We start from the raw sequence: 15,485 nt of genomic DNA, 5'->3' as shown, positions 1-15,485 counted from the left end.
AAGAAAAACTACTTTTTTGTCCATTAGAATAACATCAAATTGATCAGAAATACAGTGTAGACATTTTTAATGTTGTAAATGACTATCGTAGCTGGAAACAGCAGATTTTTTATGGAATATCTACATAGGCGTACAGAGGCCCATTATCAGCAACCATCACTCCTGTGTTCCAATGGCACGTTGTGTTAGCTAATCCAGGTTTATCATTTTAAAAGGCTAATTGATCATTAGAAAACCCTTTTGCAATTATGTTAGCACAGCTGAAAACTGTTGTTCTTATTAAAGAATCAATAAAACTGGCCTTCTTTAGACTAGTTGAGTATTTGGAGCATCAGTATTTGTGGGTTCGATTACAGGCTCAAAATGGCCAGAAACAAAGACCTGTCTTCTGAAACTTGTCAGGTTATTCTTGTTCTGTGAAATGAAGGCTATTCCATGCGAGAAATTGCCAAGAAACTGAAGTTCTCACACAACGCTGTGTACTACTCCCTTCACAGAAAAGCGCAAACTGTCTCTAACCAGAATAGAAAGAAGAGTGGGGGGCCCCGGTGCACAACTGGGCAAGAGGACAAGTACCCTAGAGTGTCTAGTTTGAGAAACAGACGCCTCACAAGTCCTCAACTGGCAGCTTCATTAAATAGTACCCACAAAACACCAGTCTCAACATCAACAGTGAAGACACAACTCTGGGATGCTGGCCTTCTAGGCAGAGTTGCAAAGAAAAAGCCATATCTCAGACTGGCCAATAAAAAGAAAATATTAAGATTAATCTAAGTTTGAGGTGTTCAGATCAAAGAACATTCATGAGACGCAGAAAAAATTAAAAGATCCAGGAGGAATGCTTGACGCCATCTGTCAAGCATGGTGGAGGCAATGTGATGGTCTGGGGGTGCTTTGGTGGTGGTAAAGTGGGAGATTTGTACAGGGTAAAAGGGATCTGGAAGAAGGAAGGCTATCACTCTATTTTGCAACGCCAAACCATACCCTGTGGACGGCGCATAATTGGAGCCAATTTCCTCCTACAACAGGACAACAACCCAAAGCACAGCTCCAAACTATGCAATAACTATTTAGGGAAGAAGCAGTCAGCTGGTATTCTGTCTATAATGGAGTGGCCAGCACAGTCACCGGATCTCAACCCTATGGATCTGTTGTGGGAGCAGCTTGACCGTATGGTATGTAAGAAGTGCCCATCAAGCCAATCCAACTTGTGGGAGGTGCTTCAGGAAGCATGGGGTGACATCTCTTCAGATTACCTCAACAAATTGACAACTAGAAGAAGTTCTGCAATGTAATTGCTGCAAATGGAGGATTCTTTGACGAAAGCAACGTCTTGACTATATTTACTATTAATTTTGCAACTCATTTCATGTATGTTTTCATGGAAAACAAGGACATTTCTAAGTGACCCCAAACTTTTGAACGGTAGTGTACATCAATGCTAAAGAGGTTTCCGTGGTCATACACCTTCTCTTTCTGAGGGAGGATCTCAGTTGAATACTCCTCATGTCCTCATCTCCTTCTCAAACACCATTGGATGAGAAAGCCAGATGTCCCGCCCCTCTGGTCTTCTCTTACAATGAGTTTTGAAAAGGAGGAGAGAGGACGCAAGGATTTTGCAATTAAGATTCTCCTGGAGTGGTACCCCAGTTCTTCATTAACAGTCTGCTATTAACAGTGCATTAGCCAGATAGCACAATCCTCACATTTTGTTGACATACACATGGAAATCAATCATAGGAATCAAAATAGCAATATTACAAATACCAGTGATACATTAATTACATTAAAAGCCACAATGACCTTAACAAATCCCACACACTGATTTTTAATTATTGCACAATATATATACACGAGACATATCGTAAAGGAGACCTCTTTCCCACATATCATGAGATGTAGACTAACTATAGCTTTGCAAGGTTGTACATTTAGCCTACTAAACAATCTTTGATAATGGCAGCACACAGAAAGACTGACATCTAAAGAACTTGTAATCTCTGAATGCAATATGAGAGTTAGGGGATGGGGTGAAGTGTACCTGTATGCTTGTTCTAAAATGCAACTACTTACAGAAGTACATCCCATCAAAAGCATTATGATTATACCATGTTACTAAGTAAGTTAGTTGTGTGTGTTTCTGTGTGTGATAGCATGAGAGAGAAAGCTGCATTGTGTCATTATCTGTCTGTTTTGTGTTGTTTGTCTGTGTGTGTGTGTGTGTGTGTGTGTGTGTGTGTGTGTGTGTGTGTGTGTGTGTGTGTGTGTGTGTGTGTGTGTGTGTGTGTGTGTGTGTGTGTGTGTGTGTGTGTGTGTGTGTGTGTGTGTGTGTGTGTGTGTGTGTGTGTGTGTGTGTGTGTAATTTAGAACTTAACGACTCCTGTGAAGCTCCCGAAGCTCTGCAGCCACTTTTCGCAGCTCTGCCTCAATCTCCAGAAGCTCCTGTAGGCACACAGAACAGTTCAGACAGTGTGTTAGGAGCACACACACACACGCAGACACACACACAGAGACATAGTCAATTAACAATTACAATATCAACTTTACAAGCTCAGTTGTGCTAAATCCTGTTGACTCTCGCCCACTTACCGCTCCTTCATCCTCCTCAACATCCTCCTTTTTGTCCTCATCCTCCTCTTCCTCTTCCCAATCCTCATTGTTTTCATCATCACCTTCCTCATCTGCTTCTTCATCATCGTCATCATCATCATCATCCCTGTTCCTCTCCTTTTCAAACTGACGGGTCGACTCATCACTCGCTTTCTCCATCACTCTCTTCTGCTGAGGCTCCTTAACCTCCTTCTCACTCTCTCTTTCTTTCACCTTCTCCAATTCCTTGTGAATCTCTCCCTCCTTCTGGCTCTCTTTGTCCACTTTCACCTCATCCCTGGCATTCGCTCTCTTGCTCTCCTCCTCTTCTCGCTCCTCCTCCTCTTGCACACGTTTCATCTTTTTGAGGAGCTCCTCCAGTTCCTCCTGTTTTTCCTCCCTCTCTTTCTCCTTCTCCACATTCTTCATGCTGTCCTGTTCCTCCAGCAGCTCCTTGAGCTCCCGCTCCACCTTCCCTTTCTCCACCAGCAGCTCCACCTCATTGTTCTTCCTCTCCTCGCTGCGTTTCCTCTCTTCCTTCTCAAGAATATCTAGCTGCTCTTTCTCTCCCTTTTTCTGCTCCTCCTCCTCATCCTTCTTCCTCTCCTCCTCTGCTTCTGACCCTCTCTGGAGCTCTTTCTCCTTCACAGACTCGTACCTTTTCTTCTTCAGTTCCTTGAGCAGCTCCTCAAGCTCCCTGTCCTCTTTTTCCTCCTCTCCTATCTTCCTTATCTCCTTTGCGAGGAGCTCCTCCAACTCTTTGGCGCTCTCTTCCTCATCCCCCCTTTTCTCCTCCAGTCTGGGCTCTTCCCTTATCTCCTCATTTGTTCTGTCCTTCATCTCCACCTTCTCCTCCTCCTCTACCCCATCTGCCTTTGTCTCTTTCTCTCTCAGCTCTTCTTTCTCAGTCTCCTTCTTGTCATTATTCTGCTCCTCCTTCCTCCCCTCTCTGTCCCGCTCTCCATCAGCCTGGTTCTCCTCATATCGCTCGTTCTCCCTCCCATACTCTCTCTCCTTTTCCCTCTCTGTAAAAATAAAGTCAATTGAGGTAGATAGTTACTGTACAATTTAAAGCATATTACAACAAGTTCAACAAAACATGTTTATAAGGATTTGATCTGGATTTACATGTTATTTACATGTATAATTACCTGACTCTAAAACCAACATAGCATAGCAAAGCTATTGCAACAATTAGACTGATTCTCTTAATAAATCAGTATATTTTGATATTCCATATCGCTGATCCCAGTCCGTCCATGGGTACTTCACTAGTAAAGTATTAGCTAATAACCGTAGTCAGACTGACCCTCCTGGGCTAGATCCTGCAGCTCTCTCAGGAGACCCTGGTGCCTGTTGACAGCATCATCTGCACAACACAACACAACACTGGTTGCTCAACACCGACCATATCCATCTTATCAAAATACACATAATCATACCTATCTGCCTGAGTGACAGGTGTTTCCATGAATATTTGTAATGGAAGATTGATTCAATTGATGAAATAATGAACAGCATTATAGTCAAATGTAAAGGGTATTCCTCGCGTACAGTAAGTAATGATTCCATCATCATGATAAACTAAATCCAAATTTTGACGCATTACAATGTCATAGTGAATGCAGGTGAAAAGTGCACTGTGTGACCTAGTGCATTTGTGCAGCTGAGGGAGGTTATGTCAGATAAGAGATAAGGTAGGCGCTGTCACCTATTCTCCGTTTGTCACAGCCAGAATGTGGCACACCGCTGTTACTCTTCAGAGAGTCCTGAATACAGTCAGCAACCTGAGGGCACACGCACACAAACACACCCACACACAAACACATGCACACAGAGGACAGCCGGACACAGTCAATTAGCTATTGCAGCATCAATATCAATATCAATTACCACAATATGTTAGCAGTGTTATAGTACACTCGTAAACAAAATCAGAGAGATAACACAAATGATTTGTCTCTGACCTTTCCAACCGGTAGAGAGGATAGAGGAAGGCATCCCACTAGAGAGAGGGAGGGAGAGAGAGAGAGAGAGAGAGAGAGAGAGAGAGAGAGAGAGAGAGAGAGAGAGAGAGAGAGAGAGAGAGAGAGAGAGAGAGAGAGAGAGAGAGAGAGAGAGAGAGACAGAGAGAGAGACAGAGAGAGAGGGAGAGAGAAATGTAGTCTCCAAATAATTGCATATTTTGCCAACAATAACACACCAACTGATTAATGGTCTGCTGAATGTTCGTTTTTTTCTCTTGCTTTGTTTGCTCTTTTACATAGTAAGTCTATCTCTGAAAAGATACCCAGGAAAGGGCTGACGATAGCCCATATTAAAATATGTAGCCTTAGAAATAAGGTTCATGAAATCAATAACTTGCTCACATCAGATAACATTCACATACTGTATAAGCTCATACAGCCATTTCTGAGACTCAATTAGATCATTATTTTGATGATACAGCACTAGCAATATGAAGATATAACATCTGTAGAAGAGGAAGGAATGCTTATGGGGGAGGTGTTGCTGTATATATTCAGAGCCATATCCTTGTAATGCTTAGAGAAGATCTCATGTCAAGTGTTATTGAAGTATTGTGGTTGTAGGTTCACCTGCCTAATCTAAAGCCTATTATTTTGGGGTGTTGCTATAGGCCACCAAGTGCTATCAGTCAGTATCTGAAAATGTTGTATGAAATGCTTGATAGTGTATGTGATGTAAACAGAGAGATCTACTTTCTTGAGGACATGAATATTGTCTGGTTTTCATCAAGCTGTCCGCTCAAGAGGAAGATTCTTACTGTAACCAGTGCCTGTAATCTGGTTCAGGTTACTAATCAACCTACTAGTGTGTTCACAAACACTACAGGAACAACATCATCCACATGTATGGATCACATTTTTACTAATACTGTAGAACTTCATTCTAAAGCTGTACGCGTACCCATTGGATGCAGGGATGACAATATAGTGGCTATATCCAGGAAAGACAAAGTTACAAAGAGCTGGGATGAAAATAGTATATAAGAGATCAAACAAAAGATTGTGTTTTGACTCTTATGTGGATGATGTTACAAATAGTTATTGGGCTGATGTGATTAATAAGGAGCATCCTGTACTTTATGAATTTATAAAATTGATTCTTCCAATTATTGATAAACGTGCACCTGTTAAGAAATTGAATGTTAGACCTGTTAAGGCTCCATGGTTTGATGAGGAATTGAAAGACTGTATGGTTGAAAGAGTTGGGGCAAAATGAGTGGCTAATAAGTCTGGCTTCACATCTGACTGGCTGATTTACTGCAAATTGAGAAACGATGTGACTAAACTCAAAAAAGAAAAGAAGAAACTGTATTATGAAGCCAAGATAAATTATATGAAAAAAAAGATTCCTTATTCATCACAAAACCATCTGACGTTGCCAAATATTTAAATGATTATTTAATTGGCAAAGTGGGCAAATTTAGGCAGGAAATGCCAACAACGAACAGTGAGCCATCGTATTTATGCATAAAAAAACAAATAATGAAAGAAAAGCATTGTAAGTTTGAAAGTCAGTGTGGGAGAGGTGGAACAATAATTGTTGTCATTCAATAATGACAAACCTCCTGGCATTGACAATTTATACAGATGGAAAGCTACTGAGGTTGGTAGCTGACTCTATAGCAACTCCTATCCGTCATATCTTTAATCTGAGCCTAGAGGAAAGTGTTTGTCCTCAGGTCTGGAGGGAAGCAGTAGTCAGCAGTAGAGTATGATATGTTACGTTTGGTATGGTTACATAAGACAGATGGTTACTTAAGTAGGGTGGCTGGTTGCGAGTTCAAATCTCATCATGGACAACTTTTGCATTTTAGCTAATTAGCAACTTTCTATTACTTTTTAGCTACTTTGCAACTACTTAGCATGTTAGCTAACCCTTCCACCAAACAATAACTCTAACCTTAACCCTTACAGCTAACCCTTCCCCTAACCCTAACCTTAACACTTTAAATTAACTCCTAAACTTATCCCTAACCGCTAGCCTAGCTAACATTAGCCACCTAGCCACCTAGCTAGAATTTGTAACATATCATACATTGAGCAAATTTGTAACATAATGTACATTTTGCAAATTCGTAACCTATTGTACATTTTGCAAATTTGTAACAGGACTCACTTCCATGTAACATATCATACATTGAGCAAATTTGTAACATAATGTACATTTTGCAAATTCCATTCATTTTGCCACAAGCCAGAGCATTAGTGAGGTCGGGCACTGATGTTGGCCGATTTGGCCTGGCTCTCAGTTTGTGTTCCAATTGATCCCAAAGGTGTTTGATGGTGTTGAGGTCAGGGCTCTGTGCAGGCCAGTCAAGTTCTTCCACACCAATCTCGTATGGACCTCGCTTTGTGCACGGGGCATTGTCACACTGAAACAGGTTTTTTATTTTTTTATTTTCCCTTTGTTTAACCAGGCAAGTCAGTTAAGAACACATTCTTATTTTCAATGACGGCCTGGGAACAGTGGGTTAACTGCCTGTTCAGGGGCAGAACGACAGATTTGCACCTATCAGCTCGGGGGTTTGAACTTGCAACCTTCCGGTTACTAGTCCAACGCTCTAGGCTACCCTGCCGCCCCAGGTGAGGGCCTTCCCGAAACTGTTACCACAAAGTTGGAAGTACAGAATCGTTTAGAATGTCATTGAATGCTGTAGCATTAACATTTCCTTTCACTGGAACCAATGGGTCTAGCTCGAACCATGAAAAACAGCTCCAGACCATTATTCCTCCTCCACCAAACTTTACAGTTGGCACTGTGCATTGGGGCAGGTAGTGTTCTCCTGCCATCCTCCAAACTCAGATTAGTCCGTCAGGCTGCCAGATGGTGAAGTGTGATTCATCACTCCAGAGAACCCGTTTCCACTGCTCCAGAGTCAAATGATGAGGAGCTTTACATCACTCCAGCCGACACTTGGCATTGTGCATGGTGATCTTAAGCTTGTATGCGGCTGCTCGACAATGGAAACTGATTTGATGTAGTTCTTGTGCTGTTGTTGCTTCCAGAGGTAGTTTGGAACTCGTTAGTGAGTGTTGCAACCAAGGACAGATGATTTTTACACACTATGCGCTTCAGCACTAGGCGGTCCCCTTCTGTGAGTTTCTGTGGCCTACCACTTCGCGGCTGAGCTGTAGTGGTTCCTAGACGTTTCCAATTCACAATCACAGCACTTACAGTTGACCGGGGAAGCTATAGCAGGGCAGAAATTTTACAAACTGACTTGTTGGAAATGTGCCATCCTATGACAGATACACGTTGAAAGTCACTGAGCTCTTTAGTAAGGTCATTCTGCTGCCAATGTTTGTCCATGGAGATTGCATAGCTGTGTGGTCAATTTTATACACCTGTCAGCAACAGCTGTGGTTGAAATAGTTGAATCCACTAATTTGAAGGGGTGTCCACATACTTTTGTATATATAGTGTATTATTAACTATAACCGGTTGTTGAAAAAATGTATGTGTTATGGCTTTTCCACCACCATATCATGGATTCATGGCTATCTATCTAATAGAATTCAGAGTGTTTTCTTTAATGGAAGCTTCTCTAATGTCAAACATGTAAAGTGTGGTGTACCGCAGGGCAGCTCTCTAGGCCTTCTACTCTTTTTTATTTTTACCAATGACCTGTCGGTGGCATTAAACAAAGCATGTGTGTCCATGTAGGCTGATGATTTGACCATATACGCATCAGCAACCACAGCTAATGAAGTCACTTAAACCCTTAACAAAGACTTGCAGTCAATTTTGGAATGGGTGGCCAGTAGGAGTGAAAGTAAGGCAGTACAACAGCCCAGTAAAATAAATTGTGAGGGTACGCCTACCGGTAAAACATGAGCCTATCACAATTAACAAAACATGCCCAAAAAACTATAGGTTATTACACCATTATTTAACATTACTGCATATCAGCCGCATGACAAATTAGCGGATTGACTAGAAACCGGGTGGTATACCTCCAAATTGTGCTGTGGTTTGAGAAGAACAGTAGGTTTTGTCAAGTCGCAGATGAGTGGCCGAGACCGAGGTGCACGTGGACAACAGTGGATGCATCAATTCAGACTACAAGTGTAGGCCTAATGACAATCACATAATTTCATTACACTCCACGTAGGTGTTTTGTAACAGCTGTCTCTTTCCATTCATCAAATTGCATTGCACGGTGCACTGTTGGGGTTTGGATGCTGAAATTATTTTGTGAGTGAACACGCGGGTAGCCTACCGGAGCGCCTTTGTTGAGTGATTGTTTGACAATCAGATGAAAACATCATGACTAGTTCTGTTAATGCCATGTTTTTTTATTTGTTTTATTTTACTTCACCTTTATTTAACAAGGTAGGCAAGTTGAGAACAAGTTCTCATTTACAATTGCGACCTGGCCAAGATAAAGCAAAGGTACAGGTGCAGTAATCTGTGAGCTGCTCTGACAGTTGGTGCTTAAAGCGAGTGAGGGAAATAAGTGATTCCAGTTTCAGAGATTTTTGTAGTTTGTTCCAGTCATTGGCAGCAGAGAACTGGAAGGAGAGGCGGCCAAAGAAAGAATTAGTTTTGGGGGTGACCAGAGAGATATACCTGCTGGAGCGCGTGCTACAGGTGGGTGATACCTATGGTGACCAGCGAGGTGAGATAAGGGGGGACTTTACCTAGCAGGGTCTTGTAGATGACATAAACAGTGGGTTTGGCGACGAGTATGAAGCGAGTGCCAGCCAACGAGAGCGTATAGGTCGCAATGGTGGGTAGTATATGGGGCTTTGGTGACAAAACGGATTGCACTGTGATAGAATGCATCCAATTTGTTGAGTAGGGTATTGGAGGCTATTTTGTAAATGTCATCGCCGAAGTCGAGGATTGGTAGGATGGTCAGTTTTACAAGGGTATGTTTGGCAGCATGAGTGAAGGATGCTTTTTGCGAAATAGGAAGCAATTTTTAGGACATTAAAAGGCATAGGGGGCGTTCATAAGGCTGATGGAGCTAAGCTTATATCCCAATTAGCTTACTCCTGTCTATACAGTTATTTAAAATAATCATTCCAAATAGGCTACTACACCAGAAAGAATGATTTGGCCACAGAGGATCATTAACTTTGGATTGGAGATGTTTGATGTGGGTCTGGAAGGAGAGTTTACAGTCTAACCAGACACCTAGGTATTTGTAGTTGTCCACGTATTCTAAGTCAGAGCCGTCCAGAGTAGTGATGTTGGACAGACGGGCAGGTGCAGGCAGCGATCGGTTGAAGAGCATGCATTTAGTTTTACTTGTATTTAAGAGCAATTGGAGGCCACGGAAGGAGAGTTGTATGGCATTGAAGCTTGCCTGGAGGGTTGTTAGCACAGTGTCCAAAGAAGGGCCAGAAGTATGCAGAATGGTGTCGTTGCGTAGTGGTGGATCAGAGACTCACCAGCAGCAAGAGCAACATCATTGATGTATACAGAGAAGAGAGTCGGTCCAAGAATTGAACCCTGTGGCACCCCCATAGAGACTGCCAGAGGTCCGGACAGCAGACCCTCCGATTTGACACACTGAGCTCTATCAGAGAAGTAGTTGGTTAACCAGGCGAGGCAATCATTCTGCTAGTAATACTATCCTATCCTGGAATGAGAAACCTCCGCTGGCCCGGTTCATCTGCTTCCTGCAGTGCCTTGATAGACTCTGGGGGAGGGCTGTTTTATGGACGAGACCTGGGCTCGGGAACACGACATTCCTCTCAGACAGTTAGGGGAGCCAAGGCTGTTGAGTCTGCCAATGAGGATGTGGTGATTGACAGAGTCAAACGCCTTGGCCAGATCAATGAATACGGCTGCACAGTAATGTTTCTAATCGATGGTGGTTAAGATATCGTTTAGGACATTAAAAGGCATAGGGGGCGTGTTCATAAGGCTGGTGGAGCTAAGCTTTCCCTAAAGTAAATTTAATTAAATTGCCAAAATGATGTATCCCAATTAGCTTACTCCTGTCTATACAGTTATTTAAAAAAATAATCATTCCAAATAGGCTACTACACCAGAAAGAATGATTTGGCCACAGAGGATCATTAGCTTCTTTAAAAAGAAAGCTGTGGATTGTTTTTAATTGCCTAGCCTACAGTCTGAAAGATTTGGGCAGCGCGCCCTGCAAATACCAAATAGATGATTGTTGAGTTGCGACTGTCAATGAAAAGCAGAGACCCAGCCAGGCACATCGCAATATTTAAAAATGCAATTGCGGAAAAACTGTTTGGAAACCAAATGGCTATTGCTGTAAAGAGATGACAATGAAAAGCCTCTAATCTGTCTTTTCGTTATCAAAATGATTAATTGAGCGAACAGCAGCCTATCATATTGGAACCCGTGGAGAACATCGGCCATATCCCTGGTCAGTCTGCATATTCTCTGTCTTTATCATTGGGTCAGTGACACTTTTGTTTGTTTTTGGACAGTAATTTCCTCCTCCAGGTTAGATGGACGTCATATTATATTTGTGTCTCCCCTTTTTGTAGGCCAATTATATGGATCAGATAACATTGTTTTTATTGATCTGTTTGACAGTGTCAGCAGAGAAGGCCACCCTGTAATTTTTGGAGCAAAACCCAAAATGTGTGTGCGGACTTCAGTGTCCCGTACCTGTAAGAAATTAAATCCACTTTCACCCCTGGTGGCCAGTAATAAACTGGTCCAGAACATCTCTAAATCTAAAAGCATTGTATTTGGTACAAATCAATCCCTAGGCTATAGACCTCAGCTGAATCGTGTAATGAATGGTGTGGCTGTTGAACAAGTTGAGGAGACTAAATTATTTGGTGTTACCTTAGATTGTAAACTATCATAGTCAAAACATACAGATTCAAAGGTTGCAAAGATGAGGAGAGGTCTGTCCGTAATAAAGAAATGCTGTGCGTTTTTGACATCACACTCCACAAAGCAAGTCCTGCAGGCTCTAGTTTTATCTTATCTTGATTGTTGTTATATGGTCAAGTGCTGTAAAGGAAGACCTAGTTAGGCTGCAGCTGGTCCAGAACAGAGCAGCACGTCTTGCTCTTCATTGTATCAGAGGGCTAATATTAATACTATGCATGTCAGTCTCTCTTGGATAAGAGTTGAGGAAAGACTGACTGCATCTTGTTTTATAAGAAACATTCATGTGTTGGAAATATCAAATTGTTTGCATAGTGAACTTCCACACAGCGCTGAAACACACACTTACCCCACCAGACATGCCACCAGGGGTCTTTTCACAGTCCCCAGGTCCAGAACAAATTCAAGGAAATGTACAGTATTATACAGAGTGCATGGAACACCCTTCCATCTGATATAGAGCAAGAAAACAGCAAACCTGGTTTCAAAAAACAAATAACAACACCTCACAGCACAACTCCTCATGTGACTTACTTGTTGTGTGTATGTACTGACATGTATGTGTAACTGATAGACTCACACACACACACACACACACTACCTGTTCATGTTTTTAAATGTATAGTTGAAGTCGGAAGTTTACATACACTTAGGTTGGAGTCATTAAAACTCGTTTTTCAACCACTCCACAAATTATAGTTTTGGAAAGTTGATTACGACATATATTTTGTGCATGACACAAGTCATTTTTCCAACAATTGTTTACAGACAGATGATTTCACTTATAATTCACTGTATCACAATTCCAGTGGGTCAGAAGTTTACATACACTAAGTGCCTTTAAACAGCTTAGAAAATTCCAGAAAATGATGTTATGGCTTTAGAAGCTTCTGATAGGCTAATTGACATCATTTGTGTCAATTGGAGGTGTACCTGTGGATATATTTTTCAAGGCCTACCTTCAAACTCAGTGCTTCTTTGCTTGACGTCATGGGAAAATCAAAAGAACTCAGCCAAGACCTCAGAAAAAATTGTAGAGCTCCACAAATCTGGTTCATCCTTGGGAGCAATTTCCAAACGCCTGAAGGTACCATGTTCATCTGTACAAACAATAGTACGCAAGTATAAACACCATGGGACCACGCAGCCGTCATACCACTCAAGTTCTGTCTCCTAGAGATGAACGTACTTTGGTGCGAAAAATGCAAATCAATCCCAGAACAACAGCAAAGGACCTTGTGAAGATGCTGGAGGAAACAGGTACAAAAGTATATATATATCCACAGTAAAACGAGTCCTATATCGACATAACCTGAAAGGCCGCTCAGCAAGGAAGAAGCCACTGCTCCAAAACCGCCATAAAAAGCCAGACTACGGTTTGCTTGGTGTACATGGTGTTTGCATGCTGTACATGAGGACAAAAAAATTACTTTTTGGAGAAATGTCCTCTGGTCTGATTAAACAAAAATAGAACTGTTTGGCCACAATGACCATTGTTATGTTTGGAAGAAAAAGGGGGAGGCTTGCAAGCCGAAGGACACCATCACAACTGTGAAGCACGGAGGTGGCAGCATCATTTTGTGGGGGTGCTTTGCTACAGGAGGAACTGGTGCACTTCACAAAATAGATGGCATCATGAGGTGGGATAATTATGTGGATATATTGAAGCATCATCTCAAGAATTCAGTCAGGAAGTTAAAGCTTGGTCGCAAATGGGTCTTCCAAATGGACAATGACCCCAAGCATACTACCAAAGTTGTGGTAAAATGGCTCAAATACAACAAAGTCACAAAACCCTGACCTCAATCCTATAGAAAATGTGTAGGCAAAGCTGAAAAAGTGTTTGCAAGCAAGGAGGCCTACAAACCTGACTTAGTTGCACCAGCTATCAGGAGGAATGGGACACAATTCACCCAACTTAGTGTGGGAAGGTTGTGGAAGGCTACCCGAAACATTTGACCCAAGTTATTAAACAATTTAAAGGCAATGCTACCAAATACTAATTGAGTGTATGTAAACTTCTGACCCACTGGGAATGTGATGAAAGAAATAGAAGCTGAAATAAATAATTCTCTATCTACTATTATTCTGACATTTCACATTTTTAAAATAAAGTGGTAATTCTAACTGACAGGAAATTTGTACTAAGATTAAATGTCAGGAATTGTGAAAAAGTTGAGTTTAAATGTATTTGGCTAAGGTGTAAGTAAACTTCCGACTTCAACTGTATACATAGTGAGGAGATTGAACATTGCTAGGAAATTTAAAAAAAGTCATTGGATTGTTTGGCCTAAAAGTAGCAGGATCTATTTTTAAGGCCACATGCAAAGCAGCTAACAGGACAGAAAAGGACCTTGTAATCCTCCCTCAAGGAGGAAGTGGAAATCTCCATGTTATTAGCTCACAGCTTCACAGGGAGTCCAATGAATTGTACACAAGCGCTAAACGACTGAGTCACTGGACCCCTGACATATCTTATTAAAGCCACTGCCTTCTTCTATGTGTACATAAAGCTAGTCCAGTGGTGCATGAATCAATCGGTCATTGATAATGGTGGTCAATGGTAAAGGGGCTGTTAGTTGTGTGGGAGAGAGAGAGAGAGAGAGTGTGTTTCTTCCTAAACTGGGACACAGATCCTTTAAAGCTGCAATCCCATGTTGTTTGGCTTGGAAGGCCTCCAGTCACCCTTTGTATTCACAAGGCAATTGGCAAGGAGATTTGGGTCTGTATGTTCACACACACATAGGTGACTTTAACGCCCCTACACAGTGCGCACTATGCACAGAGCATTATTAAGCTCAGCTGTATTTTCATATAACACTGTTATATAATACATGTACAGCCTACCCTCCCGTTCTCACAACATTACATCCATACATCTTTACTCCCAAAACACTCCCTGACACTGATACAAAACTGCTCACATCAAACCATGGTCATCGGGTCAATATGTGGATATTCAAACAGGACATGGTTGTAAAAGATTTAGGTTTTACAGTTACATGAGTGCACGTGCACTGTTTTCGTCACCTGCCGTGCGCGACAACATAATTCACATTTAGGTTGATGTAGAAATACACTTGATTTACATAAGAGTATTTCCAATACACACACATGCGATAACAATCAATATGTAGGCAACCCCAGGGAAAACCTAACTCGCTTTCTGGATAGGCTATGGACAGATTTAGCGTGATTAACCGACCGGATAAGGTGCGCTCTAAACAAATTATGTAATAAGTCGATCTTGATCGATCCTAAATCTTAAAAGCGAAGATATATCCTACCAATTTACCTTTTGTACTTTAGTCATTTTAGTTGAATTGCCGCATAATCCATTCTCCCCTCCGTTTTATTTATGGGCTATATTATAAAAATATAAACATGCTCTAAATAGCATGAACATTCCACTTAACTGCAATCAATAGCCTACAATCACACGTTTTAGCTAATGTCCCAAGCAAAGCTATAACTAAAATGCCTATAGGCTGTTAGAACAGGCAGGCTATGGACTCGGTTAACATACGCGTTATCTAACACTGGATGCGCTCATACACGGATTGATCAGCAGCCTCACAAATGAATCCCTGATTTTCCTTACCTCCACTGAAGGTCCAAAGCAACGCCGTGAAAATAAGAACTCCCATAGGATCTGAATATAAAGGCCTTAAAGAAAAGGAAATAACCTTGAAATAATCATGCGGCGACCTCATTATCAAGTCGAGCGAGGACCCGCTGAGGAGGAGCTGAGAGGCGCGTGTGCTTGGCTCAAAGGGACAGGTGATGCAGGACAGGTCGGGAGGATGATGCCCCGTCAAGGCGTAACAACTAACGCGGTGATAACGAGAGGATTGCTCGCACCAAGCTGTTGACTACATCAGACCGGAGGTATCGCCAATTCTCTGGTGTTCAATCTCATGGCTCAGCAGCAGATTTGTATTACAACACATAACCTGCCATGCTGAAGGCATGTAGGCTTTACGTGAAGAGGGGGACGGGAGACACATTTGTTTGATTTTAACAATGAGTGTACATTTCAA

At 41.8% G+C, this 15,485-nt stretch overlaps 1 protein-coding gene across 1 annotated transcript; it reads right to left on the bottom strand.

Annotated features, from left to right (window-relative positions):
- Nucleotides 1-1,332: 1,332 nt before the first annotated feature.
- Nucleotides 1,333-15,294, bottom strand: LOC135546234 (golgin subfamily A member 6-like protein 22). The gene is made up of 6 exons (XM_064974488.1): nucleotides 15,047-15,294; nucleotides 4,557-4,594; nucleotides 4,301-4,376; nucleotides 3,884-3,958; nucleotides 2,590-3,614; nucleotides 1,333-2,442 (listed from the first exon to the last, which is right to left on the bottom strand). The coding sequence occupies exons 1-6, from the start codon at nucleotides 15,156-15,158 to the stop codon at nucleotides 2,371-2,373; spliced, it is 1,398 nt and encodes a 465-aa protein (XP_064830560.1). The 5' UTR covers nucleotides 15,159-15,294; the 3' UTR covers nucleotides 1,333-2,370.
- Between the last annotated feature and the right edge of the window lie 191 nt (nucleotides 15,295-15,485).

Source organism: Oncorhynchus masou, chromosome 9 (assembly GCF_036934945.1).
Source record: "Oncorhynchus masou masou isolate Uvic2021 chromosome 9, UVic_Omas_1.1, whole genome shotgun sequence".
NCBI lineage: Eukaryota > Metazoa > Chordata > Actinopteri > Salmoniformes > Salmonidae > Oncorhynchus > Oncorhynchus masou.
The sequence above is the reverse complement of the archived record's forward strand: the minus strand, read 5'-3'. Positions and strand labels throughout refer to the sequence as shown.

Excerpts from the sequence above, each read along its gene's own strand:
- LOC135546234 (XM_064974488.1), bottom strand. The coding sequence starts at position 15,158 with ATGAGGTCGCCGCATGATTATTTCAAGGTTATTTCCTTTTCTTTAAGG. Across the intron at positions 3,959-4,300 it reads CTGTGACAAACGGAGAATAG|ATGATGCTGTCAACAGGCAC; the intron begins GTGACAGCGCCT and ends TGTGTTGTGCAG. Across the intron at positions 2,443-2,589 it reads TTGAGGAGGATGAAGGAGCG|GAGCTTCTGGAGATTGAGGC; the intron begins GTAAGTGGGCGA and ends GTGTGCCTACAG.